We start from the raw sequence: 27,026 nt of genomic DNA, 5'->3' as shown, positions 1-27,026 counted from the left end.
AAAAATATACAATCCATCTGCAGGATAAGGCTTTAAGGTGTGGTGTTTAGACAGCCTGTGTTCTGTGAATTTGTTCATTTTACCTCTATTCCCTATTCCCTTCCTGATCAAATCCGAATAAATCAATTCCATAACGTCATCAATCATTCAATCAACAAAATGTTAACAGATAATTTGAGAGTGTGAACATTTGTGCCAAACCCTCCTGCCAAATTTGTTAGCGCTGAAGTTTCCATGTCCTTTACAGCAAACAAACGGTCAATCGTTTACAATATCACATTACAGTATAACAACACAAATCATACAGGAGGAAGAGACAGCACACAGACGATATAGAGTTACATGTAGTCAGCAGTATGTGTGTGTGTACATATGATTGCAACTATGTGCTTGTATATGTGTGTGTAATAAATACATTTCTTATACAGTATGAGCGCTTTATGAGCGTTTAAGCAAAGCCTACTTCAAGCACAATTTAGCATTATACCTTAGACAGTTTGCATTTACATTTACAGCCTTAGGTAGCGTTTTCTTAACATCTGTATTATTATTATCGAATTAAAACTTTTAAAAAGTTTAAAATGATCACATCTTGATAATGAGACATAAATACAAAATGACCAAGCAGCATTGTGATTCATTGTAATGTATACTGTATACTATTGACATCATTAAGCCATATAGTAGTACAACCATTTTCATTAAATTGTCCCTGTAAGATTACATTGTTGTTTATAACATCTATGTGTAACGTACAATCTGATACATACAAATAAAAGGCAATACATAGCAGGACAGTTTGTGCAAACCACACATGGTTTTCGACAGCAGATGGCAGTGTTTCTCCTTCCACGAATCCATTTTCAGGGTGTGTTCATTTGAAGCCAGTATAGGGCTAGCAAAAGCATCTTGATATAATATTCTTCCAAATCTGCTCGTGTGAAATTGTCGCTTTTTGAGGTTAAAAGTTGCAGCTACAGACTCAAAGCACAGGCAGATTTCAGTTCAGACATCTCATAATGACTGATAAATTCCCATAGTTTGCTTGGCACAGGCCATCTTCATTGGTTCAGTTGTTTTGTGACGGCACACAGGTTTTCATAGCTACAGTTAGTTAGGTTGTGTAAAGCCTAAGTCTCCAGATTATAATAAAGGAATGTTTATAGTCGGATATAATTTATACTATATATATATATATAAATATATATATATATATATATATATATATATATATATATATATATATATATATATATATATATATATATATATATAAATATATATATATAAATATATATATATAAATATATATATATATAAATATATATATATATATAAATATATATATATATAAATATATATATATATATATATATATATATATATATATATATATATGTAACAGATAAAGTTATTGTGGATTTAACTGGACACGTAGCTTAAACCAATGTTAGCTATTAAAACAAACTTTGATCCTCTAATACAATGCAAATTATAAAAAATAGCAAATGATGCCACTCTCCATCACAGTAAAAAAAACTGTAAAAATGTTTATAAAAATAAGAAAGCTTGTAGAAAACAATTGGGTGTATGAAACAAAACTAGCATCTAGGTAAATGCCTTCATGACGCTTTAAAATAAATTAAATGTTGACTACAATATAGCTGACATTTTTACTGACAGATGCTGTATACACAAATTATGGACGGTTCATATACATTCATATATGTCAACATCTAAATACGTATATACAAGTATATATCTGGAATATATAAATATAAAAAGAGGCATAAGTAATGTTCTGTGTTATAATCTAGTCTAAGAGTTGTACTATATTATTTTATGATGTTGGAAAATGCTCAATCAATAATAAATGCTCGGGGCCCCAAGGGCCCCCTTTTAAAAGATCAAATATATTTGATAACTTAGATACACTTATTCCAAATGTGGTGATGCTGTTCTTCCTTTAAAGGGGTCATATCATACAAAAAATCTAGTTTTTATTTTAAAATTAATCACATCTATTTGTCCGCTGCACCTATTGCACCTATAATGTGGTGTTCACACCAACAGCGGTAAAGGCGGCAAGCGAGAGTGATTTACATGGTAAGAATTGAGCATTGGCGCGAGAAACGCGCGAGTTGAAAAATCTGATCTTTGCCGGATAAACGTGCCGCGTCAACCAATAAGGAACTTGCTCTAGTAGTCACGTGATTAGCCCCTCCCATGACGCGGATTTCCGCATGAATGTCTCAAATGACTAGAATTTCACGTGCGAATAAAGCGAGTAAACTCAAAATGTTCAAGCGTCCAACTATGCGCAAAAAGCACGTTTTTGCCGCATCTTCTGGGTGTTGGTGTAAATGCCACATAAGTCTTAAAGGCACAGCAGCAAAAAATGACTCCTATAATTTTAAGGAGCAAAAAGGTGGTGCAAAATAGTTTTCTGCCTAAATTCTAGACTTACATAAGTGCAACAAAGTATGATATGACCCCATTAAAAACTGAAAAAATCAACAGTGCACCAAAATTCATTACAATTACAGTCTCATGTACTGTAAAGCCCATTGTATAGTCTGTTTGCACATGCACGCTCGAACGCACAGCCTTGCAAAGTATAGTTCATTTGACTCCCTGTCTCGTCCTTGATCCCGAGGACAATGAGACAAACAGGACCAGTTCCTGCTGACGTGAAGGTCATCACACCATTGATCTACTGGCCATCCTTCAACGTAATGCCCAGCCGATATCGACCATCTACTTATCCGTGTGTATATATGAAGAGTTTCGTTGCAAAACGAGATAACCACCGTTTTTTTAATTGTTCAGAAATCTTGTTTTTTGGTTGTGCATTCCAATTAATTTCAATGCAACTGCAGTTGGTTTGTTTTGATTTAAACCTTCATACCTTAAAAAATACAGCTAAGTAGCACCATAAAACAAAATAATAACATGATAACATAATAATAAACATGTTTTAACAAAAATGTTAAAAAATGGATTAACTCTTCATATATAAATATAATTTTAAATGTTTTACTTCCCATAAAATTGTATAAAATAGTATCTAATATATAGTATATCCTCTATAGAATCAGCTATGTCTGGCTCTTCCTCAAGGTTTCTTTTTCCCTCCTAGGATTTTTCCTCCTTACTAAAAAAGCCAGGAGGGTTTTTCTCCTAGGCAGCCCTTCCAGAAAAACGCAGAGTTTTTTGGTGAATGTTGCGGGCAAAAATCCTTGATCTTGCGGCATGCGATAGAATATGCGGGATATTTATGCAATTTTATGCAATGAAATTGCGGGAACTTGCCAAAATTGCGAGAACTTGCAAAAACTGTGTGAACTGTTTGCAGCTTTTCATTGATGTTTACATCGCGTAATTACATCACTTCCAAACATTCCCATGACAACAGTGGACATGGCTGCGCATGGTGAAGTAAATGCAACATTTTTCAACTTTCTGCTAAGATATATATGACTTTTTGCTACGAAAATGCGGGGATTATGAAATCATGCAAGCCCCGCATATTTTGCGAGCAGAAATCTGCAATTTATGCGGCGTAGTTAAAAAATGCGGCCCCCGCATAAATATGCGGACTTTGGCTGATTATGCATCGAATCATGCGATTGCATAATCGCGTTTTTCTGGAGGGATAGCCTAGAGTTATTTTTCAACTCCTAGGGGTTCAGCTGACATTGGCTTAACTTAGCACCCTCTTCTATACGTTACATTATTACTGCGCTCGCTAGTACGATTAATCTTAACCACTGTTGCTGCTTATGTTTACGATTTTTCTGTGTTTTCTCCTGCAGCTATTAATGTAAAGCTGCTTCGAAACAATTAAACAATTGTGCAAAGCGCTATATAAATAAAATTGAATTCAATTGAATTGACATGTACATGTACACAGACATTTGATGCATGCGGATTGTGACAAAATGTAATACTTATTTTGAGCTACAATGTTGCCGCGGTGACAGAATTTTCTCACCGGTTAATCGGCGCGTCCCAAACCCGGTGATCGCGGTTTCACCGGGTGGGAGGGGCTTATAAATGCGCATGCAGACGTGCACATTTTACTTTCACTTTTGAATTACGCAACTGTTTAAATGCAGTTCTTGCGTACGCTGCGTTAAATCGCGTATGAATTTGCGTGCAATGCGAGTGCAACAGCTGGTTTATTTAAGTGCTGAAGTTAATGTGCCCAGGTAATTCGCACAGAACCCGCCAGTCCCAAGCAGAGCAACCGGCTACTTCTCCATAAAGCGCTGCTTGAATGATCAATGATGGGTTTATTATTTTTCTTGATGAAAAACACAAGAACAAAACGATCTCGGTTATATTAAACATCATATATGTATATTATAACAAAAACGAGTAACCACGCGGCTTCTGCCTTCGTCTGGTCAGTCAGCTTGCCTCGCACACTCTGACAGGAATAAATTAAATCTGACACCTGCTGCTCTGTGACGTGACGCGCGTTCAGCTCCGCTAAATTCAGTCTGCAGACACATTCAGTTGTAAGTGTTTGCTCTCTCTAACGAAACTAAATGATTTAATTACACGAAAATATCAAAACGACGGTGAAAGACGGTGTCGCGATGGGCAAGTGATCTAACCGGTGAGAGGCTGAAGCACCGGTTATCACCGTTTCACCGACCATCGCGGCAAGCCTACTACAAACTTCTACTGTAGGTGCATGCGCAGAATGAGTATAATGTATGTGTCAAAAATCCAGCGTTGTACGTAATTTATGAGAGCAATCTTCTGATGACGAAAATTGCGTCACGTGCACTTTACCCAGACTCTCGCTTGTACGTAAAAAATTGACTATACTTCAACCACAACATTTTTTCGGGTAAAATCGTGCGTGCGCCTACAGGAGAATGTAGTATGTTGCCCAGGAGTATGCATTGCATTTTGTCGCAATGTGCAGTCGTCGAACGCCTGTGAACAAGTACGTTTCAAATAAACTATACTTTGCAAGGCTGTGCATTCGACCGTGCACATACATTCGCGTACCGGTACCCGTAAAAAACTGATTATAGTCCGGGCTTAAGTGTCCACTAAATATAGACTTTAAGCACAGCATTAACATCAGGAAATTCAATGTGGTTTTAAATGACATGCTAAGTCCTGGTAATGCGCTAAACCTTTTCTAATTCTTCAACATGCCAATTTACACCAACTTCAAATAGACAAACATCAATTTTGCACTGAACCATGTGACCTCTGAGCTGGGGCACTAAGACTGTAGATCGCAAACCTTGCATAAGGGCACATCATTAGACAGGTGACATACTGTACTGTAGCAGTGGCTTTTTATCTGCTGTACTGTACATGTCTCTCTGGTCAAGGCTGGCTAATATAATCTCACGGTGGATGTAATGTGCGGCATGAGACTGGCAGTGAATAAGTGGCAAGTGATTCCAGAGAAAACAGATCTAATGGGCTGATGCATTGTCAGTGCATTGAACCGTGTTCGTTGAATCATGTTAATGGCTTCTTGTAATTATATCTTGTTGATTGTATGCTACTTCTTGGTACAACGTGGAATGTCATTTGGTGAGTCAATGGTTGTTTTAACTCCTGATTTAAAATGCTTTAAGCCATCACAAATCTGGCTGTAAGTTTCTGTAAATGGGTTGTAAAAGGTACATTTTCATGCTTTTTACCTAAATATCATTTTCTTCTACATACAAATAGGAATGGCCTGCAGAGTGATTGTGCTCTACTCTACAATCTTTACCAGTGACTGCTGGGCTGTTTTGCTCCAAAAGTTGAATTTGTGTGATATACAAACAGTTGGCTATACTGGAATGCTTTAGGCTTCAAGGTGGTCCTGATGAGAGATCGCCACTAATATGGGAAATGAGAATTGTGATGTCATAAAAAAACACTGCCCTTGTTCCTTCTACAGTCTTAATAATCTAGATACACCAGTAGATTTCCCATTTACCAGCCAGCTGTAGGCAGGAGTAATTATTTTGGAAACTAACAACACTTTGTGTGTGTGAACTATACGTGTCTGTAGGAGTGTGTGTTTGAAATCACTGTATACCTCCATGCATATGCTCTGTTTGATCAAATCAAATGTATGCATACATTCCGTTAATATACTTAGACGGCTGCACACTTTTTAGACCATGTGCGACTGCATGTGTACATCTAGAAAACACAAATTCCCTTCATTTAGTCTTCAACTTGCCCTCCTGTGCCAGCTTTTCATTGAGTTGGCATAGCTGGCGTAGGAATCCATCATTAGGGCCAATCTCTCTCTTGTGCCTAACTGTAGCCGTGGCGACTCGTACGTCCATCTTGTGACGGAGCATGAGGTAAGCGAGTACGATAGTGGGGGACCGGCTGTATCCTTCGCGGCAGTGAACGTACACCTTTCCTAAAAGAGACGTAAAAGAAAGTGTCAGGGTTTACAACACAACCTCAGATGGTGGGACTTTCTGATATAAGAGCTCATCTTTGAGGATGCAAATGTGAGTTTGACCTCTGCGGTAGATGATGAACGACAACCAAACATGCAAACACACACGTGCACATTTATTATTGACCTGCCCACTCTCCTGGAGGAATTCACCTTGCAACCTCCGCTTTGATTACTTGGCAGATGCTGCAGAGCATCTGAAAGCCGATCCACTTGCTTTTTCTCTATATAGGTGGAGTTTTTATAGGGGCTGTGACAAAAAATGTATCCAAAGCCTTATATACCTGCCACTACCAGGTGAACTGAGAATGTGTGAAATTATGACATTATTGAATTATTTAGTAGCTGCACATACGTGGGAAACAGTGGAGGTCTGCCACTCACCGCATCTTCCATTAAAGGCGGAGTCCACGATGTTTGAAAGCCAATGTTGATATTTGAAATCACCTAAACAAACACGCCCCTACCCCAATAGAATCTGGACCTTCTGTTGATAGACCCGCGCTACACATACGCAACCCAGGCAACGATGACGGTTAGTAGACACGCTCCTTACTGCTGATTGGCTATAAGTGTGTTTTGGTAGTCGGCCCGTCTCCTTTTCCAAAGCGTTTTTCAAACATCATGGACTCATGGATTAAAGTGAAAAAAATTCTTCTGACTGAAATTTTTTTCAGGCCACGTCATATTCCTTGTAAATAGGCGACACCAATAGCATTCTAAGGGGAGATGTTTTTTTGCCATTAATGCCATATTGAAGTCTACTGTGGCATTTATAGGGTTGCCAACTGTCACTATGAAATGCAGCAGCGGTGCGAGTATGTTTTTTTGTGAATAAACAGTGTTAACACTTAATTACAACATATGATAGGTTTATTAATAGTTTGTTAATTTACAGCTTTACTTTTAACACAGTCCTTTAATTGAACCATTACCTTTAAAGGTGCAATTTGTAAGATATTTGCAGTAAAATCTCCAAAAACCACTAGGCCAGTGTTATATATTTTGTCCAGCTGATTACTATCAATATCTGTAATGTTTTCTACTACTTGTAAATCGTGAGAAAATTTCCATTCAAAACATTGACACGGGGCAGTGCAGTCTCCTGTCAATGACGTTAATATCCATGTGACCCTTTGTCACCGCCTTTACTGACGTAACCCACATGAGAACACTGGTCTAGCTCGAAAAAATAAAATGGCGGCAAAGGAAGCGGCTGGAGCACAAATTTAGTGAAAATAAACGTATATTTTCACTTTTTAAGCATTTTAATTGCATTTCTATCGAGAAATTAGTATTGTAGTTTTCAAATATGTGATTAGTTATCACAAAGGCGCTCTCTGTTTTTATTTCAAACACGCTGCCTTTGAAGTGCGTCGGAAAGCCTTTCTCTGAGCGGCCTTCAGGCCTCCGAGTCCGAAGTCATGTCCTCATGAGGCAGCGAGGCCACAAGTCCTCACAGTCCTCACTGCCTTGAGTTTTCGGACGCAGCCAGTGTTGTGGACAAATGCGGAACTATGCGCGTGCTTATGGACATATGGATAACTCTTTACCGTCTGCCGCTGGTTGTGTCAGCTCCTGTAAGCATACGGGCCAACCAAACGACCCAAGAAGAGTGTGGAACAAAACGAGGGAGGATCAATTTGGTGTTGCATTATCTGGATAGAGAGAGCTTCACGACAACATTTAACTAGACCGAGATTCTGATCCTGCTTGTGTTTTACGCGATGGGTGAGTTGTTTTGATTCGTAACCCTTCAAAAAATGTATGCTATTATATTGATCACAACATTAGTGTGTAGATTGTAATCAGCGCGTCTTCCCGCGGACGATATGAACATCAAAGGTATTGTGAGATTCTGATCCTGCTTGTGTTTTACGCGATGAGTGAGTTGTTTTGATTCGTAACCCTTCAAAAAACGTATGCTATTATATTGATCACAACATTAGTGTGTAGACTGTAATCAGCGCGTCTTCCCGCGGACGATATGCACATCAAAAGGTATTGTACAGCAATATAAATGGTCATTTTAAGACACTTCACAATAAGATTTGTACTGTCAATACATTATGTAAAAAATCATTGTAAGTTGAAAACTTAATTCTGAGCTGTGTTTACCATCGAATTTGGACTAATACTGTAATATCAATATGACTAACAATTTCGTTTTGAACATCACATATAAACTTACATAATGAAATAAACGATGTCATCAAACGCAACATTTATAAGACTTGATTACCTTATCCATCAACGTGATTTCTCGTTCTCGTCTGACTGATGGCTAAAGTTAAAGACTACAAATCCCATAATTCCACGCTGCTTCAGAGCGTCAGTAAACAACATCATTGTTTTTGTTTGATCTGGCGCCATCTTTCGGCACATAAATACAAATTGTATCTTTAATATCTGTCTAAAACAAAACACTTGTGACTCCTGCACTAACAGTTAAAAACGTTATCCCGTCATGTTAATCTACTTGTGACAAACTAAAAAAATTGATTCTGTAAGATGTAGTTTGCAGGGCATTTCAGATTAAGGTGAAACCGCTAAATAACTCACTATATAAAAATAAATATGAATATCACAACCTTTAATGAATCTTAATTATTTATTAATTGTAAATCTTATTAATTTTGGCATTCACTTATACATTTTTTTTAAATCAAGGTTGGAACTGTTAACATTAGTTTTATGCATGAACTAACATCAATTACTTTAATGACATAAACATGAATTAATAAATGCTTATATACTCTATATTTTTCATAGTCTGTTCATGTTATATAATGCATTTAATAATGTGAACAAATACAACTTTTTTAAAAGTGGTACAGAAATGTTTATATCATATTATTCAGTACACATAAACGAATAATCCAGGGTCTCTTCTGCTCACACAACAGCTTACAGTCACAGCTCTAATACAGTATGTATGAATATAAACCCTGAACGAGCCACTCGAATAAAACTCGTGTACAATTCACACAGAACGCCTGTAATCATAGTGACAGTTACATTAAATGACTGTACCCTTTATCAACAAATTATTATTTTACAATAGAGGCAGGGCTGAGGTGCTATTTTCGCAATGTTATGCACTTAAAACAACGCATTGTGCGCAACGTGCGTATATTACACAAGAACAAAATTCAAGCTCACTAAGGATAAACAGTCAGTGATGAAATAAGGATAATAAACAATAATGTATCTTAGTAAAGGTATAAATTGATTTAGTCAGTGAAAGATTAATTGTTTGATTAACATTAGTGACAGATATAAGCAAAAAAAGTTACTTACCCTTTTTTCTGCTGTTTACTTTCTCCTAAATCCTAAATGGTCGTGTTTGAGGATACTTGCAAAGAGGGGATTTTTGACGCATGTTGTATTTAAGGCCAATAAAGCGGCCAAATACTCACAAGCTCAAAGAAAAGCGAATGCGCGACTTGCTTATTCCCCTCATACAGAAACAGCGCGCACATTTAAGACTGTTGTTATTGTTTCAATTTAAAATCACTTGCTTTTAAATGCGGATACATGTACAAACGTCAAGATTTCCTGACCACGCGCACATGCAACTGCAAGAACTGACAGGTGGGTGACATCAAAGTACTGCGAGAGCATTTCTCGGTTCGCTCTCACGGGATTTTGATGTCATTCTTTGCGCCACGTGAAGTTTACCCATGAGTTTAACAAACTCGTTGTATCAGCAAGTGGTTAGATCAGCGTAGCAGTAAAAACGATCACGTACGAGACAAATCAATTACCCCAAAAATACAGGACCCTAGGCTTACTGTGCAAAGACACGTAAATTACCTCCCTGATAGCAATAGGCTCCGGAACGGATCTGCAACGGATCTGCTGTTTGAATTTCTTAGCCCACGAACTGAAAGCTTGCCAATCTTCCTCATTTCGCTAAGCCAAGTTAATCTCCATTGGTCTTATACATCTTTATCGATGTCCAAAACATCGGGTCCTTTCTGCATTACAAGTATGTCCATGCTAGCAGAAATAAAGTTACCTCAGTTTAACGTGAGATACAGCCAGAAAACCCGGAGTGGATCTGGTGTGTAGTGATTAGAACGCTTACAGTGGAGAGAGGAACGTGATTTGGCTCCACTCCAGGCTTTTATCACATTCCACTTAACAAGGTGAATACACAGCGTCTTTATGAAAAGATATTTTAATAATTTTGCAACTGACGGAAATCCGTCGTAGACTCGCTGCAATCGACGGAAATCCGTCGCTACGACGGAGAACTTTAATCCATGTGGACTCCGCCTTTAACCAGTCTCTGTGTATAAACGCACTTATGCACTTGTTTTGGTGGCTTAATGCAGTAGTTCACATACACCACAAAAATTATCTTAGATCAGCTTCAATTTGCAAATGTTACTTTTTTCATTTTATTTTTCAACAAGTATGGGGTGCACCGATAAATGCCGATATACACTAATAATATGTGGCTGATAACTATACTGAATCGCACAGACAATATTATTCACAGCTATATCATCAAGGCTTTGAACCGGTTCACAAAACGAAAACCAGAAACTTTTGATGTTTTGCAAGAACAGAAACGAAACTAGAACCTTTCAAAAAATATATGTTCCGGAACAGAATCGTTTATTGTTTATTTAAATAATGGTAACCGGTTAATACCGTTCTTTTTTCCGCTCTTTGACAAGATTTCTATGCAATATGACTCGGTGAAGTTGGAGAAATGAAAAGCTTGCCACCAGCAAGTAGCCTACTCAAGCCCAAGTCTCTAATGCTCAATCATAAGAGGTAAATATTGTAGGCTACCAAGTATCTCAAGATGCTTTTTTAAATACTAATTAGTGGTGTAACGGATCACAGTTGATCCGTACACGACCCACGGTTCGGCTCGCATGTGATTCACGGATTAATACACAAATTCAAATAGGGTGAAAGTTGATCATTTGCATGTGTTTTGAAGGCTTGCAAATGTTAAAGGTGCTCTAAGCGAATTCACGCGTTTTAGAACATAAAACATTTTTTGTTACATACAGCAAACATCTCCTCACTATCTGCTTGCTACCTGTCCGCTGATCACACTGTAAAAAAAACATGATTTCCACAAAACTGCAATAAAAACAAAGTGGCCAAACCTACCACCAGAAACGATAAAGTGTTACAGCCAATAAACAACAAGAAGGCATTGGGGGTGGGGGTTGGGCGCGTTCATGAAAGCACGGAAGGGAGGGGGAGGGAGGGGAGGGGGGAGGAGTTATCTACGCTCCGTTTGTTTGAAAACAGTTCAAACATCAACACAAAGTAACATCACACAGATTCCCTTATGGCGCCTTTAAAGGGACACTTCACCCATTTGCATAAAGCTTTGTATAGTTAAAACCACAGTCATGTTTTTGAATGGTCATGCATAATTTTCTCATGTGCCGCTGAGACAGGAGAAATACAGATTTCAGTGTTGCACTTCCTTCTTTCAATGATGTAAAAATCATCATTTTGCATCATTGAAAGAAGGAAGTCCAATATCTTTGTGGAGGGAGTGTGACTACAAACACCCCTTTTCTCTGTCAAATAGACACCAAATTCAAAATGTATGTTACATTTTGACTACAAATATGACACACTTTCAATAAAGATTAATGTTTCTATTGGTGAAATGTTCCTTTAACACTTGTAACACAATGTTAACACTGCAAAAAGGCGCTAAAGTGAGCAATTTTCTGTACGCATGCGGTTGAATGTGTCCGGTCCAACTCCAATCAAACGTGATTATCCCTATGCCCTTCAAAGATCAGAAGTCTTGATGTATAAACTTAAGAGAGAGTTGCGCTACTGTAGTCCATTAAAATACATTTGGCGAATAAAGCACTGAAAAACAACATAATTTTCACTTTATGTGGAAGCGCCGTTTGGAACTCGTCCTCCGTCTGTGTGTGCGTGTTTAAGTGCACTCAAAAGTGCATACACGGAGAGACGCGTTTCAAAAAGCAAGCGAACAGTCTTTCTGTACTTGACAGGACACATACAAATAAAATGATCTCGAAATACCACAGTATTGTTTTTCCAGTAAAAACATTTAAGTTGTTTGCCAACAAACGACATGGCAGAAATTGTCCTTGTCTTAATTCATGTATAATGCTGAAACAAATGTTGCCATGTCAGAATTACAGTTTACATAGTGTAGTCTTTTTTAATGTTTAATGACAAGATAGTCTACATAATTTTTCTTAAGTCTCTAATAATTTAAGTTTAATATCATAATGATCAGCCTACTTATTTGTATGTCCCACAGCTGACATGGAACGTTATTAACCGGTTCGGGAACTTTATTTTTTGTTCTAATCAGTTCAGGAACGTCAATTTTAGGGTTGAACCAAAAACCGGAAACGTTAAAATACTGTTTCTGTTCGAAACGAACCAATTGGGGAAAAACCTGGTTCAAAGCCCTGTATTTCATGTACTACAGCTTTTGATCACTAAGTCCTTATCGATCTGAAATCACTTTTTGTGTTTGAGTCATTTAAAACATGCATTTGAGAAAGCAACACTCGTCAAACATAATCATTATACATATTCTTTATTATCATGAAAAAACCTGAAAAGGTTTGATAAACGGCAATATAAATATATCCTTAAGACATTTCCTGGAGCTGCGCGTATGATTTTTCGTCTGCAGCGCACATTGAGTTTCTGCATGAGAGCGCCCTCTGGCTTTTGGATGTAGCGGCATTTCACCGTAATTCATTGAGGAGCATAGCAAACATCATCAGCAGATATATATTGGTGCACCCCTAATAACAATATCTGCATTGCCACACCCTCTAAACCCTGTCTTGGGTCTGTGTTTTGTTTATGTGTCAAAGATTCACAAAACTCTTCTGTGAGTCTATCTTTAAAACAGATTCAGTGTGACTCAGAAGCAGCGGGAGGCTTAGACCTTTAGCTCTCTCCCTGCTCATTGTGATTCTGCCCGCAAGTTCGCCGGATGACATCAAGCAAACGCGGCTGTCGCAAATGTTACAGCTGAGCTCTGGTGGGTTGCAAAGTGGCAGCATATATTCTAGAGGTTTTGTTTCAGTTTAAGCTCTCAGTGAAAAGATTAGTGTCCTCCGTCGACCCTGATTTACTGCTTACTGGGCTCCTGCTGCCAAGATGACTTGCAATTAAGATGCTTTATAATTGCTCCTGTGTGTTAAGAGATGGCATAAAATCCATGCCATAAAAGATGGCTTTAAATGTACCAATTAAAAGCAGGGCTGGTGTGAGATGTCTAGGTATAAATATGTGAGGCTCCACTTTGAGAAAAATAAACATCCCTGGATACAAATAACTGGCTGTGCTATATAGTGCAAGAGCTGATCTGCAAAAACTGCAATAAATCTTTCCTTTCATTTTTTAAGCACTGACTTTTTTATGCCATCTCAGCATTAACAACGATGTGATGAATGCAAAAATGTTGGCATAAGAGAAAGGGTTTTCTGCACTAAGTAGCTTGGCTTGTTAGAGAAAGGTCAAGTTATAAACATGCAGATTACAATGCACTGGCATAGTTTTTATTCTCTGCATGGAGTCACTGTGCCGGTCTAATACTTGAATACATGAATTATAAAGGACCTGTGTTGTTTCAAATGCAATGAACAAGCTTTTTGGATATCCTGTTAGAAAAATGTTTCCGGTTTAATATAAACTGGAAATGGTCTTTATAATAAACACTTGCTGAATATATTAAAGGTGCATTGTGGGACTTTCGCGTCTAGCATCGTGATGAGTTCACAGTCTGTGTATCATGTTTCAGCAACACATTTCTAACATTTATAATATGTTTAGAAACAATTCTTTGCACCGACTTTAAATATGAACTTTAAAGCTCAAATGAATTCAGACATAGCCCAAACCATTTATGCAAATAAAATGAGGAAGAACATCTGACCTTTTCCATGTGCCAGAGCCTTATCAATGAAGTCTGCTGCTTCCTCGAAGAACGCGCTGATGTTGAATTGCTCCGTGTCATTGGCCTGTATGCCGTGGTATGTGATTCCAGTTCCTGCATAAAACTCTGCGTTGGTGTTGACGTGCATAAAAGAGTTTCCCTCTGCGACGTTTAGTATGTGTGTCACACCCAACCGCTGCAGGCGCATCACATTCTGGGCCACAAACCTGGGAAGGAGAAACAATGTAGATGTGAGACTCACCTGGACCAGACTAACCCATTTTTGATGTGTTATAACTAGGGAAGCACTGAAACAAAATGTCTTTTATTAAAATGATTTGATTACTAAAGCATCTGCTGATACCGATAACTGTCATGAAATACCAGAAGTGAAGTAATTGTGTTGTAATTTGTCACAGAATTACCACACGGTATGATGCGTTCTTCTGCCCCTTTTGATTGCCCCAAGATTTAATCTGCTTTGATCATCGGCTGTTAAAAAAACAATTGCTTAAAGGACAAGTTCGGTATTTTACACTTAAAGCCCTGTTTTCAGATTGTTTATGATGAAATAGAATGGTTTTGACTGAAATTTGGACATATGATGCTGTCCTGAGAATTTTCGGGTGTTTGTTCTATCACCAACCAACCTCTAGAATGGGTTTAGGTGCACTGGAACAATCCTTCCTAAAATGCATTAAACATTCGTTTACAAAGACGTGAAACTCACCGAGTGGTCAGGGGTGTTCACTGATATGCTCACACAAAAATCGCTGCAAAAGATACTTTCCAACAGGTTTTATCGTAGTTTTTGTCCAACTCCATTGACTTGTATTAGATGTGCTGTGAGGTACGGTATTACTCCGCGCCGGGAACGTTGTTTGTATTCTTGCAATTGGCAAAGGTGGATTATCGCCACCAACTGGCTGGAGTGTTTATTATTCAAGCGGAAGAATATACGGGTGTGAGGCGTTTGGAAAAATAGGTCCACAAGTTTACCATGAATGCTAAAACACCTGTTGGAAAGCATATTTTGCAGCGATTTTTGGTTCGGTTCTATCAAACATCATATGTCCAAATTTCAGTCAAAACTGTTCTATTTCATCATAAACAATCTGAAAATAGGGCTTTAAAGTGTAAAATACCGAACTTGTCCTTTAAATCTGCTGATACCGATTATACATCGGTGCATTTCTACTTATTACCAAAGCTATTTTTGAAAAACGCTTTGGAAAAGAGAGTCAGGACGGATACCAAAACACACTTGTAGCCAATCAGCAGTAAGGGGCATGTCTGCTAATGACACGGAGGATAGAGCATTCAGTTCTATCAAACATCTAAGGGTTGCAGCAAATCACGATCTCAGGAGCTAGGAAACGAATTGAGACACAGGGATGTTGAAATACGTCCACACCGCAGACATGTTGCTTCAGACAAGCACATGCAGGTTGTGGTTTCTGTTTACGTCATCACAACATTTCGGCCGTATTGTTTCGGTGATCAGTCTTTCGGCTAAAATTGGCACAAAAGAGCATTTTCAGAAAATTTTCGGTGGCCGAATATTCGGTGCATCCCTAGTTAAAACACGCAGTGCTATCAAAACACATTCAACCTGGATTACCGTAGTATTTCACATTGCTTTCACTCATTTACGACATCGTTGCCTGGGTTGCGTATGTGTGAGGCTGATCTATCAAAAGAAGGTCCAGATTCTATTGGTGTAGCGGCGTGTTTGTTTAGGTGATTTCAAATGTCAATATTGGCTTTTTTAGAGATCGTGCACTCCAGCTTTAAAGAAAATGCAATAACTTGCTGAATAATGCGATACGATATGCGATGCAATAATTTAAAATATAATAAAAATTATACGGAAATTTAAAATTGACATTTAAATGACCAATATACTGTACTGTGCAAATGTATTAGGCCACCATCACCATCTTTGTTGTTTTAGCAAAGTTCTAATGTCCATCCATATTTATTTTTCAGACTTTTTTAAGATAAAAATAGAGGAAATATGTACACAAAATTAAAAACAAAACCATTTTCAGAACTAAATGTCTTCTTCAGGCATCTTCAATTAGTGTGACCTCTCTTGGCACGAAACACATCTTGAGCTTTTTTGAGGAGACTGAAGTTCTGAAGTCATTCGATTAGAATTAGAAATTAGGATTTAATTTCATTTAGGTTTAAGAGATCCTGCAGCTGCCTGCTATTACTCAAGTCAAAGGGGAGTTTACCCTAAATACTTATATACTGTTTTTAATACTACATACACTTTCCCTGTATTTTCTGGTTGTATAAAGAGACTGAGAAATAATTATATATGATCACTTTACTATAGAATTGCAAAAACAAAAAATCTAATGGAAGCATGGTGGACAAAAACGTTTGCACAGTACTGTACATGTTATACATTCTTTTTGGCAAAAGAAAGCATCACTTTCTCTGTCACATGTGCCATCTGCACCAAACTAAAACTTTTTTGAAGTTTTTGAAGTACTAAAATCATTCAGTTACTGTAAAACATTGCTATGCACATTTAAGATAATTCAATAATTTCCTTGTATCTTGCAGCCCAAGTTTCAATAAACCCATGGCCCTGCCAAACCCCACCCTCAACTATTGATTCCATCTGCTGTGCCTAGTTTTTGATTGATTGGAGTAAATTGCGAAGCCGGTTTTAGCTGGCAGAAATGTCTGCCTATGTTAGAGGACCCCTGGGAACAACAGCGTTCCAAACCAGAATAAACACACCAAGGAGATCTTGGCTGCAACCCAGAGGCATACAGAGAGCCATAGACGACGTCCAGCATAGTGCCCAAAATAGTTTTTTTAAGTCCACAGAGAGGAAGATGAGCACAGTGCTCTGTCATGTAGTCTCTATTTTGCTTGAACATCTGGAACTCTTTCATCTGCTAAAAATCCAGCTTTATTACTGTATATCTCTCTTATTCACTCTCTATACATGCAACTATACACTACACTGCAGAAAGGCCCATGGGTGTATAATTTACTGTATCAAATGTCTGTGTAATAAAGTTAAAGGTCTAATACATTTAAAATGTTGAATACATCTAATACATTGACTATACCTAACTATAACAACATCAGAAGACAAAAAAAAACCTCAATACAAGCCAAATAAAGATCATGTTTGCAACCCTTGGTGTATAACTGGAGGATGTAGTGGCTCATTAGTCTCTGTTTCAGCCAGCAGCGCAGGCTCTTCATTGGTGATAAAGTGATGGACTTTGATGCGCCACCCAAGACCCATAATTCACCCCCACCAGCGAGATTCTGTCTATATGGAGCTATTGCAGATTGTAGTCATATTTCTCCCTGTGTTTGTGTATGGGTGTGCATGACATGTGCGTATAAAATAGGGCGAGTGCGATACAGAGGAAGAGAGAGAGAAAGAAAAGTGTTTACTTTGCATCTTGTTCACCTGTCCTGCACTCTCTTCTCTGCAGTCCCTTCACATGCATTATTAATGTAAGTCTTACAAAGAGGGGTGTGCTATAAAGAAAGTGGTCCATTACCCCATACTGCATCTAAGTGTTCATTAAATGGTCCAAACAGCTCTGAAGATTTCTTGTACCATAAGGATGCTGTCATTGTACACTGGAGTATTAGTACAATTTCATCTCTACATGCTTTATGATTAACTAAAAAACACATTTTAATTAAAATATACTATTTATTATCATCACTTACATTGATATAAATTATAACACCATTTGAATAAAAGTGTCTATTATTCAAGCTCTCAACGGAAGAATATACGGGTGTGAGGCGTTTGGAAAAATAGGTCCACAAGTTTACCACGAATGCTAAAACACCTGTTGGAAAGCATATTTTGCAGCGATTTTTGGTTCGGTTCTATCAAACATCATATGTCCAAATTTCAGTCAAAACTGTTCTATTTCATCATAAACAATCTGAAAATAGGGCTTTAAGTTTAAAATACCGAACTTGTCCTTTAAATCTGCTGATACCGATTATACATCGGTGCATTTCTACTTATTACCAAAGCTATTTTTGAAAAACGCTTTGGAAAAGAGAGTCAGGACGGATACCAAAACATACTTGTAGCCAATCAGCAGTAAGGGGCATGTCTGCTAATGACACGGAGGATAGAGCATTCAGTTCTATCAAACATCTAAGGGGTTGCAGCAAATCACAACCTCAGGAGCTAGGGAACGAATTGAGACACAGGGATACTGATATACGTCCACACCGCAGACATGTTGCTTCAGACAAGCGCGTGCAGGTCGTGGTTTCTGTTTGCGTCATCACAACATTTCGGCCGTATTGTTTCGGTGATCAGTCTTTCGGCCGAAAATGGCACAAAAGAGCACATTTTAATTAAAATATACTATTTATTATCATCACTTACATTGATATAAATTATAACACCATTTGAATAAAAACCCAAAGGCTTGGCATGCACTCAGATTTATTTTTATGTATTTGGCAGACACATTAATCCAAAGCGACTTAGTGTATATTTAACTGACGGTGTATCAAACTCACAACCTTTATGCTTCTACTGCAATGCTCTTCCAAGTAAGACCATTTATGTCTACATTGAATAGTATTATGCATTTAGTTATAATAACTTGCTCAGCATTATTGGCTTTAAACATAAAATAACATTGCAATGCTAGCAATACCATCTTTCCCAAACATTAGCTTTTAATAATATTAATCCTTTTATAAGATAAACAACAACCTGGAAACTCAGGCAAGACAGGGCGTAAACGGTCTAAATTAACAGCCCAGTCAAAATGTTTTGTCAATATCTCCAAATGACCATATTTAAATTCATTCTGCTTGCAGAATCACAGACTAAACCGGACACATTAGACTGTGGTTTATGCTCAAATTGATTTGCTGTAACAAAGAGATAATGTGCTTGTTCAAAATATATCCAACATATTGCTTATGAGATGATTTTTTAAAAACATAACAGAGGACCATTCCCTCATAAACAGAAAAGTTTATATCCAAGCAAAAGCTGTGTTTATATGTGAGTGAAAATCAGCACAAATCTTACTATCAGTTATAAGTGGTCGAACATTTTAACTGATAGCAATAACCTGGGCCACATGGAATCTGCATGGACAGAACTTCGTAGTAAAGCCCCATTCTTCTGTTTTTTGGAAAATTTCATTTAACTGTATGAAAGTTATAGCAAAACAATGAGTGTGTAGTACTATCAGCCTATTTAAATCCATTTAGCACATTTATGCAGGTTTTCCCCTCAAAAAATGCACATAAAGTACATAGAATCTGTCTGAGCCTGTCAAAAACTAACCCTGGATTTCCACCAACTGTGGAGCGGCTGCAGATCGGCTCTGCCACGTTATGGATCCGCAGCCGTTCCGCAGTCGGTGGAAATCCGGGGTAAAGGTTGCCACATTCTAGAGCTGCATAACAACTAATCGCAACTAATCGTTCGCAGAATAAAAGTTTTTGTTTACATCATATATGTGTGTGTATTGTATATAATAATTATGTATATATAAAAACACACATGCATGTGGGGGAAACGTGTATGCATGCTGTAGATTGTCATGTGGAATGAAATTATACAAGAAAGCGAGCTGATGAAAGAGGAAACCATAACAATCACAGTCATGGCACAGTCCAAAGTGAGATGGACATCAGAGATGTAAAAAGCAGTACACTGTATTAATGCCATTCTTTATACCTGTCGTCCAGAGCCGTGGTTCACAGAGAAGCTAGGCAAAATAGGGTTCAAAATCGACTCCGATAATCGCATTTTGCCTAGCTTCTCGGTGAACAACAGCTCTGTATAGTAAATGCCGCGCCATCTGAAAGCAGCTGATGGCGATTTACTTCTAATCACCGAACCGGCTTTACTGATGAAACACGCATGAGAATCGTAGGCGATTTTTTTTGCACAGCCCTATCTCCAACCCTGCTCATACCATCCTGCAGATTTGGGCCTAGTCCACACGGACACGGGTATATTTATAACCGGAGTTTTCCCTAAAAAAAAATCCCGTCCACACATGCTCGGTTTAAATTACAGTGTTTCCCATACATTGATTTATTTGTGGTGGCCCACCACAGAATCAACACTGGCCCCCACAAATAGAATTTTCCTGGTTCCCATTTACATTTTTATTTCACTATTTAAAACAGCTTAATTCGGCTTAAAATATAATTTGATATATAATACAGATCAAATACAGATAAAGATCAAAGAGTAGAAGTGAAACATATTTCAGGTGCCAACACTAGATCAAACGCAAACACGACATGATGACGTCACATATATGCTAATTAGCAGGTGACGTCATCACCACCACAGTCTCTCAAAATCCTGTGGGAAACACTGAATTAAATATCCATCCACACGATAAAGCAAAAGCACACTATTAAGCACTGTCAAGAGCATGCCACACCAGCAGGCGGGGATATAACCCAAATCGTGTTCCGCAATATAGTGAGATAACTGTATACATGTTAGAAGCCCTGTTAACACAGTTATTATTAGCAAGATACGTCCGCCATTGCACAGAATCATCAACAAAGCAGTCAGCGGCGCACAATCTTGACGTCAAACACAGTGGATAACGGCGCACACTCTGACGTCGCAAGGCAACGGATGCCCTCGCTTTGTGGCCTTTATGCGACTGAACCGAAGTGAACTTCCAGTCTGTAGCCGTTTCTCAATGTCAAGGAAGGATCCTCGGAAGCTAGAATTTCGAGGATGCTACGTCATCGACGTCCGTCGAAGGACTGTTCCAATGTCGAGGATCCTCATAATTTCAGCCAAGGACTGAGTCCTTCGTTCGACAAATATCCCATATACAGGAAAGGATGCAAATTTGTATCCTTCGCGCTCTTCATGCGCTGAAATCACCCACAATCCTATGCGCGCAGCAACGAAAGCACACCTTTCAATCACGCAATGACATAATGACGTGCACTTGCTAGCCTGTTCCATTTAAAGTGTTCTCCGAATGCTTCAAAAGGAGCCTCGCCTAGCCTCTGAAGGAAGTGACTTGTAAGGACTAGTCCTGCCAAGGAAGTATCCTTGACATTGAGAAACGGCTTATGTTTATTTATCGGTCTGGCTAGTGGCTAAATTGATCTTTGAAAAGAATACATTGTCGAAAAAATTTTATGGTTTTGTAAAGATGATGGAAGATGGAGAGCATGGATCACAACTGTGCGGAGAGGTTTGGCAGCCAGGTAAGAATTTAAGGACCTGTATCTAACATTGTATACATTAATTTTACAGAGTAAAATTAGCTCAGTATAATAGTTGATACGCGTTAAGTTATGATATATCAACAACTTTATTTTTCATTTATTTCCCTTGTTATCAGAAATAAACTACTATAAAAGGATTCTATTGTTATTCAATGTGTAAGTCTACCTGAAGTTGCGTTTAGTCCAAAAAAGCTGTTTTTGTTGCTGCTGAAACCATCTATGGGAACAAAACTGTTAAATCGTAAAAAAAATTGTCACCATGTTTGTGGTCTCTCTTAAAATTTTTAAATCTTTTATTGTGGCCCTAGCTTAAAGCACAGGTCACAGATAGTCTCAGACGTCATGCTGAACATATGATGCATAATAGCGCACACAAAACTGGAAATACTTTAGGAGGATTTGACGTTTTGTGTTTTTTAACAGCCAGCCTGGAAATAAACAAAAACTGTGATTGGTTGTTTACATGTCAGTTGGACAGCCTATTAGGTGGTTCTTGGCCAGTCCAACTTTGTTGAGTCCAGAGTCAGACCTTCTGCCATCAATCTGAAGGTCAGTTTCCATGAGACTAGATGGCAAATTATTATGTGTGTAAACACTTATTTGTATTTACTTATTATTTATTATTATAAAAAACATATATAATGTGCATTATCCACTAAATAAGCTGTTGACAGAATTTTTAAGTTCTGCAAGGGAGAGATGGTGCTTGTGTTAATCGCCCAAGTGGAAACAAATACCGGTCAAAATAAACTTGAAATCGTCAAACTTAAGGTTATCATTTATTGGCTTGGCAAATATTTTATTCTATCAATAAATTATAGAAATTACATTTGTGCATTTATCAGATGCATTTATGCAAAGCAAACAGTTACATACAATTTTTATACATAGGCTAAGGCTACATACAATTTTATCAGTATGAATGTTATCTCGGTTTTGAACCCACAAGGGGCTGCTAAATGCATTGATTTACCAACTAAGCTTTACATTGAAATACAATGCCATCCAACAGAAGCAAATATTTTAGAAGTATTCATGATGATTACTTCGATGTTTTATAGTGCAGTTATCGTCGTTTTAAGGAAAGCTGCGCCTATAACTGTAAATGTAACAGAAAGGCATACGTGATGGGGGTCGAGCTGGTGATTTTGTAACCAGTGATCTCAGAGAGATAGCGAGATGGTACCGATAGAGGACAGTCGTCCAGAAAAACAAACCGTCTTACGATTTAATACGAATATCAAACATTTCACCAACATTACACTTATATCTGTATATTTTCTGTGGATTGTGATTGTAAATCGTGACACGGTCTCGTTTATGTTGTACAACAGAGACAGAGCGGTTTTATTTACAGATGGAGACGGTGCGGGTTTCCAGAATAAATAAACGGCACGTGCCACATCGCGAATCAACGCATCAGTGTTGCTGAAACCTGTCAGTGCCTCGCATCTGATTTGCCATGACAGAGATATACAAGTTTAGATGATTTCACTCACGCATTGCCGATGTAAATCCTGGGAAACACCTCGTTGAAGTGATGTGATGGCAGGCTGTAGAAACCGCTACCGTTGGACAACAGCTTGTTGAGTTGTACTATGGTCGCCTCGCTGTCTGGTACGGCGACTTCCGGCGGTCCCTTTGCGGGGCTGTGATGCTTCTTCATGCTTTTGTCCGATAAACAACTATATCTAGCGATAAAGCTGCGACGCTTTTCGATTTCCAAGCATTTTATTTCCGTTCCCTAACGGTTTTATTCGCGCGCTTTCTTGACACTCACGCACGCGCTTGTTCGCTCACGGCAGACGGACACGCCCGGAGTCGCCCGACGGCAGTCTGGTCTGATGCTCCGGTGATGATAAGCTCGTAACGGAACTGGCGGAGGATGGCGACACGAAGCGCCCGAGTTGGCAACAGCGCACAGATTGATACACAAGTGAACGAGAGCGCGTTAAAGGGGACGACACACGCTCGTTGAATCCTTTCTCATTTCGATTCTTGTGTCTTGACGTGCGTAAAACTGCGCGCATTACGCTTATTTATAAAAGTGACCCGATTTTTAACGCCCATTGATCATGTGACTTCTTATCAAGCTATATAGTTTACTCTAAGCATCAACCCCAAAATATGTGTGTTAATTGATGTTGTGACAGACAGGCTTACTGGAAGCCATTCAACCAACCCCTTTTCCTTTAAATCCCAACAAGTGGCTTTTAAAAACAGTAACACACATAATGCTTTCCAAGTAGGCTAGTTTATTGGCTTTACTGTTTTCTAAACAAAATTGGCAAAACATCCATTCATACAGGTATACAAGCACATGTGTAATAAATGTGTGATTATTATAATGATAAAATATGAATGTGCTTTAAGCAACTTTCAACAAAATAATAGATATTCGTAATAATACCCTTTTCTGTATACTGTGAATTAACTGGTTAAAATGGAGATCTTTGTTTTTAAGCATGCATGCAGCATATAGTAAATCTGGCTGTAAAAGATGCATGACTGTCTTTTCCCATGCCTGCATTTGATCCTCTTCATGCAGTTAAGGGAAATGTTCAATGAGGTTTCACAGTTTTTCTGTTTTAGATCTCTTAAATATACCACACTAAATCTCATTTCTCCCTTTTCAAAAGGATGATTTAGCACCAGTTCCCTACAGTTCATGTTTTGCTTTGTTTCATGTTTGCTTTGTGGTTTGTTTAAACAAGAAGTTGTACCTAATACGTTCCTTTTTAGTTTTGTTTTGCAGGTGTAAATCATATATTTGTTTTGAAACTGCTGAATTTTATTTATTCAGTAATTAAATGGATATAAGTAAATCAGACGTTTAAACCAAAACGTTCCTTGGGGAAGCAAAAAATGTTTACCAATGTAATCATTGTGAAGAACCCAATTTTGTAAGAACCCAGTGGGCATTTGATGTCAATTTAACATCAATATGAAATCAAACATTGATGTCAAAATTACGTCACGGAAAAGATGAAAGTCATTTTGACGTCAAAGTGTCGATGTCAATTTGATGTCAAGATTTTGACCTCTGCTGATGTCATTTTGATGGTGAACTAAATGTAAACATGCTAGGATTTAAATAAATAAAAACACACATGCAAAATACATAGACCTAGGCCTACAACTTTCAAGATGTTGAAAATGAGTCGCATTGATTTACAACAGGGGTGGGGAACCCTGAGTCCTGGAGGGTCATTGTCCTGCAGAGTTTAGTTTCAACCCTAATCAAACACACCTGAAAAATCCAATCAAAGGCTTACGGATTACTTGGAAATGAAATGTAGGTGTGTTTGATTAGGGTTGGAACTAAACTCTGCAGGACAGTGGCCCTCCAGGAGGGTTCCCCACCCCTGATTTACAATGAGTAATAAATATACTTGTTTAGACATTGTTTTGGACATAAATTTCACATCATTTTGACGTCTTATTTTCTGACATCAAATCAACATCGATTTAATGTCAATGATATTGACCTGAGATAAAGGGACCAGAAAAAAACATGTCAGATGATACCTTTGTTGGGCCTTTTCACAACCACAAGGAAATAATTACAAAATATAATTAAAAATATGCATATTCATATACTGTCAGAAATAAAGGTAAAAAACTGTACCTTTTCTGTCACTGGGGCTGTACCCTTTCAAAAAGTACAGCTTTGTACCTAAGGATTTCATTTTACATACTGGGACCAAAGAGAGCTTATTAGTATACTTTAAAAATACATATTAGTATCTCAAAGGTGCATATTGGTACTAATTGTTTACAAATCTGTACCTAATGGTCCATACAATTACCTTTTTAAAGGGTGCTGCGGCTGCCCCACTGACAACTAGGGTACATATTTTGACTTTTTTCTAACAATGTAGGTCCTTAAGGTACGGTAATCTACCCAAAATTGTATTCTGTTTTTTATTCCTGTAAAGGTACCAAACAGAAACTTATATAGGGTACAGCCCCAGTGACAGAAAAAGTTTTGTACCTTTTTTTTCTGACAGTGTACACGGTGGTCAAAATCTTAACTATTTGTTGATGTCAAATTGACACCTCTAATTTGCATGGCATGTTTATTAGTGCTGATTGCCCAATATGTTGGCAAGACAGGAATGTCTACATTAGAAAATAAGAAATCATGGTACATTGATGCAGTACCCTTTGCAAAGTTCCTATGTATAATACAGATGCATACATTTGGTAAATATACATATGAACTCTTTAGGCAGGTTTATTTGTTGAGCACATTTCATACACAGGGGTAATTCAAAGTGCTTTAGAAATGAGAAAACAATCTAAGAAAAATAAGAGACATTTAAAATCACAATAAAAAACAATTCAAATAACAATTAAAGAAAATAAATATAATTTTAATAAAAAAAATATATATTCAAATAATAAAACAGTTGTAATAGATGTGTTTATATCTAGATTTAAAAGTGTCAACTTTTAAAAACAGTCAACTTTCTTTTGTATTATCATCAGAATTAAAATGACTACACTCTTGGGTTATTTTCAACCCAGCGTTGGGTCAAAAATGGACAAGCCCAGCCGTTGGGGTAAATTAACACAGAAAATGTTTGATTTGACCCAACACTGGGTTGAAAATAATGAAGCATTTTGTATGTGTAATTATGCATATGGGTGAGACATGCAGAATGTCCTAAACCCACATTTGTTATTACCTGTTTTCCCACAAGAGGGAGACATACACTCTTAAAAATAAAGGTGCTTTACCATGCAATAAGAACAGTGGTTCCCAAACTGGGTGCCAGGGGGCCCCAGTTTATGTAATTTTGTAAAATATATTAACCTCCTAAGACCCGAGATTTGGTTTGTTTGTTTTTAGATTTCTTCCAGCTATTTTGGGGTTAGGAAGAACCAATAAATATAATAACACATATTTTTCTTTGAACATGAAGCAGTGTATTTGTCCATGTTTGTAAACAGGTTCCAGTTACACAAAATTAAGTATTATGGTGCAAACAAAAAAATTGGATGTCCACGTTTAATTCAAATTCTAAGTTTTTTTGGGAGGGCCGTAAAGGGATGTACCCTGGTGAAAAGTTTGAGAACCACTGCCATAGAAGAGAGAGAGAGAGAGAGAGAGAGAGAGAGAGAGAGAAAACTTTATTAATCCCGAAAGGGAAACTGGTTTGCCACCAACTTATACAACCAACAAACACAACACACAACTTACACACAGATAAATAAATAATTCTACATTTAGAGACTATTAAAACATGATTAAGAAACCAGTAAGACATAATTCGATTCAGAATAATAATAATAAAAGAATAATAAATTCAGTTTCACAGTTCAAAAATACAAGGCAAAGAATAGTCAGTTCAACAATTTGAGAGTCAACAGTGTTCATTAAAATATCTGACTGCAGCAGGAACA

The 27,026-nt window shown here is 37.7% G+C and overlaps 1 protein-coding gene across 1 annotated transcript; it reads right to left on the bottom strand.

Moving 5' to 3' along the window:
• Nucleotides 1–3,040: 3,040 nt before the first annotated feature.
• Nucleotides 3,041–23,636, bottom strand: dusp3a (dual specificity phosphatase 3a). The gene is made up of 3 exons (XM_055177009.2): nt 23,117–23,636; nt 14,367–14,593; nt 3,041–6,400 (listed from the first exon to the last, which is right to left on the bottom strand). Exons 1-3 carry the CDS (start codon nt 23,281–23,283, stop codon nt 6,192–6,194), a joined length of 603 nt encoding a protein of 200 aa, XP_055032984.1. The 5' UTR covers nt 23,284–23,636; the 3' UTR covers nt 3,041–6,191.
• Between the last annotated feature and the right edge of the window lie 3,390 nt (nt 23,637–27,026).

Source organism: Misgurnus anguillicaudatus, chromosome 4 (assembly GCF_027580225.2).
Source record: "Misgurnus anguillicaudatus chromosome 4, ASM2758022v2, whole genome shotgun sequence".
Lineage (NCBI taxonomy): Eukaryota > Metazoa > Chordata > Actinopteri > Cypriniformes > Cobitidae > Misgurnus > Misgurnus anguillicaudatus.
Note: the sequence above shows the minus strand (reverse complement) of the source record. Positions and strands in the feature narration are given on the sequence as shown.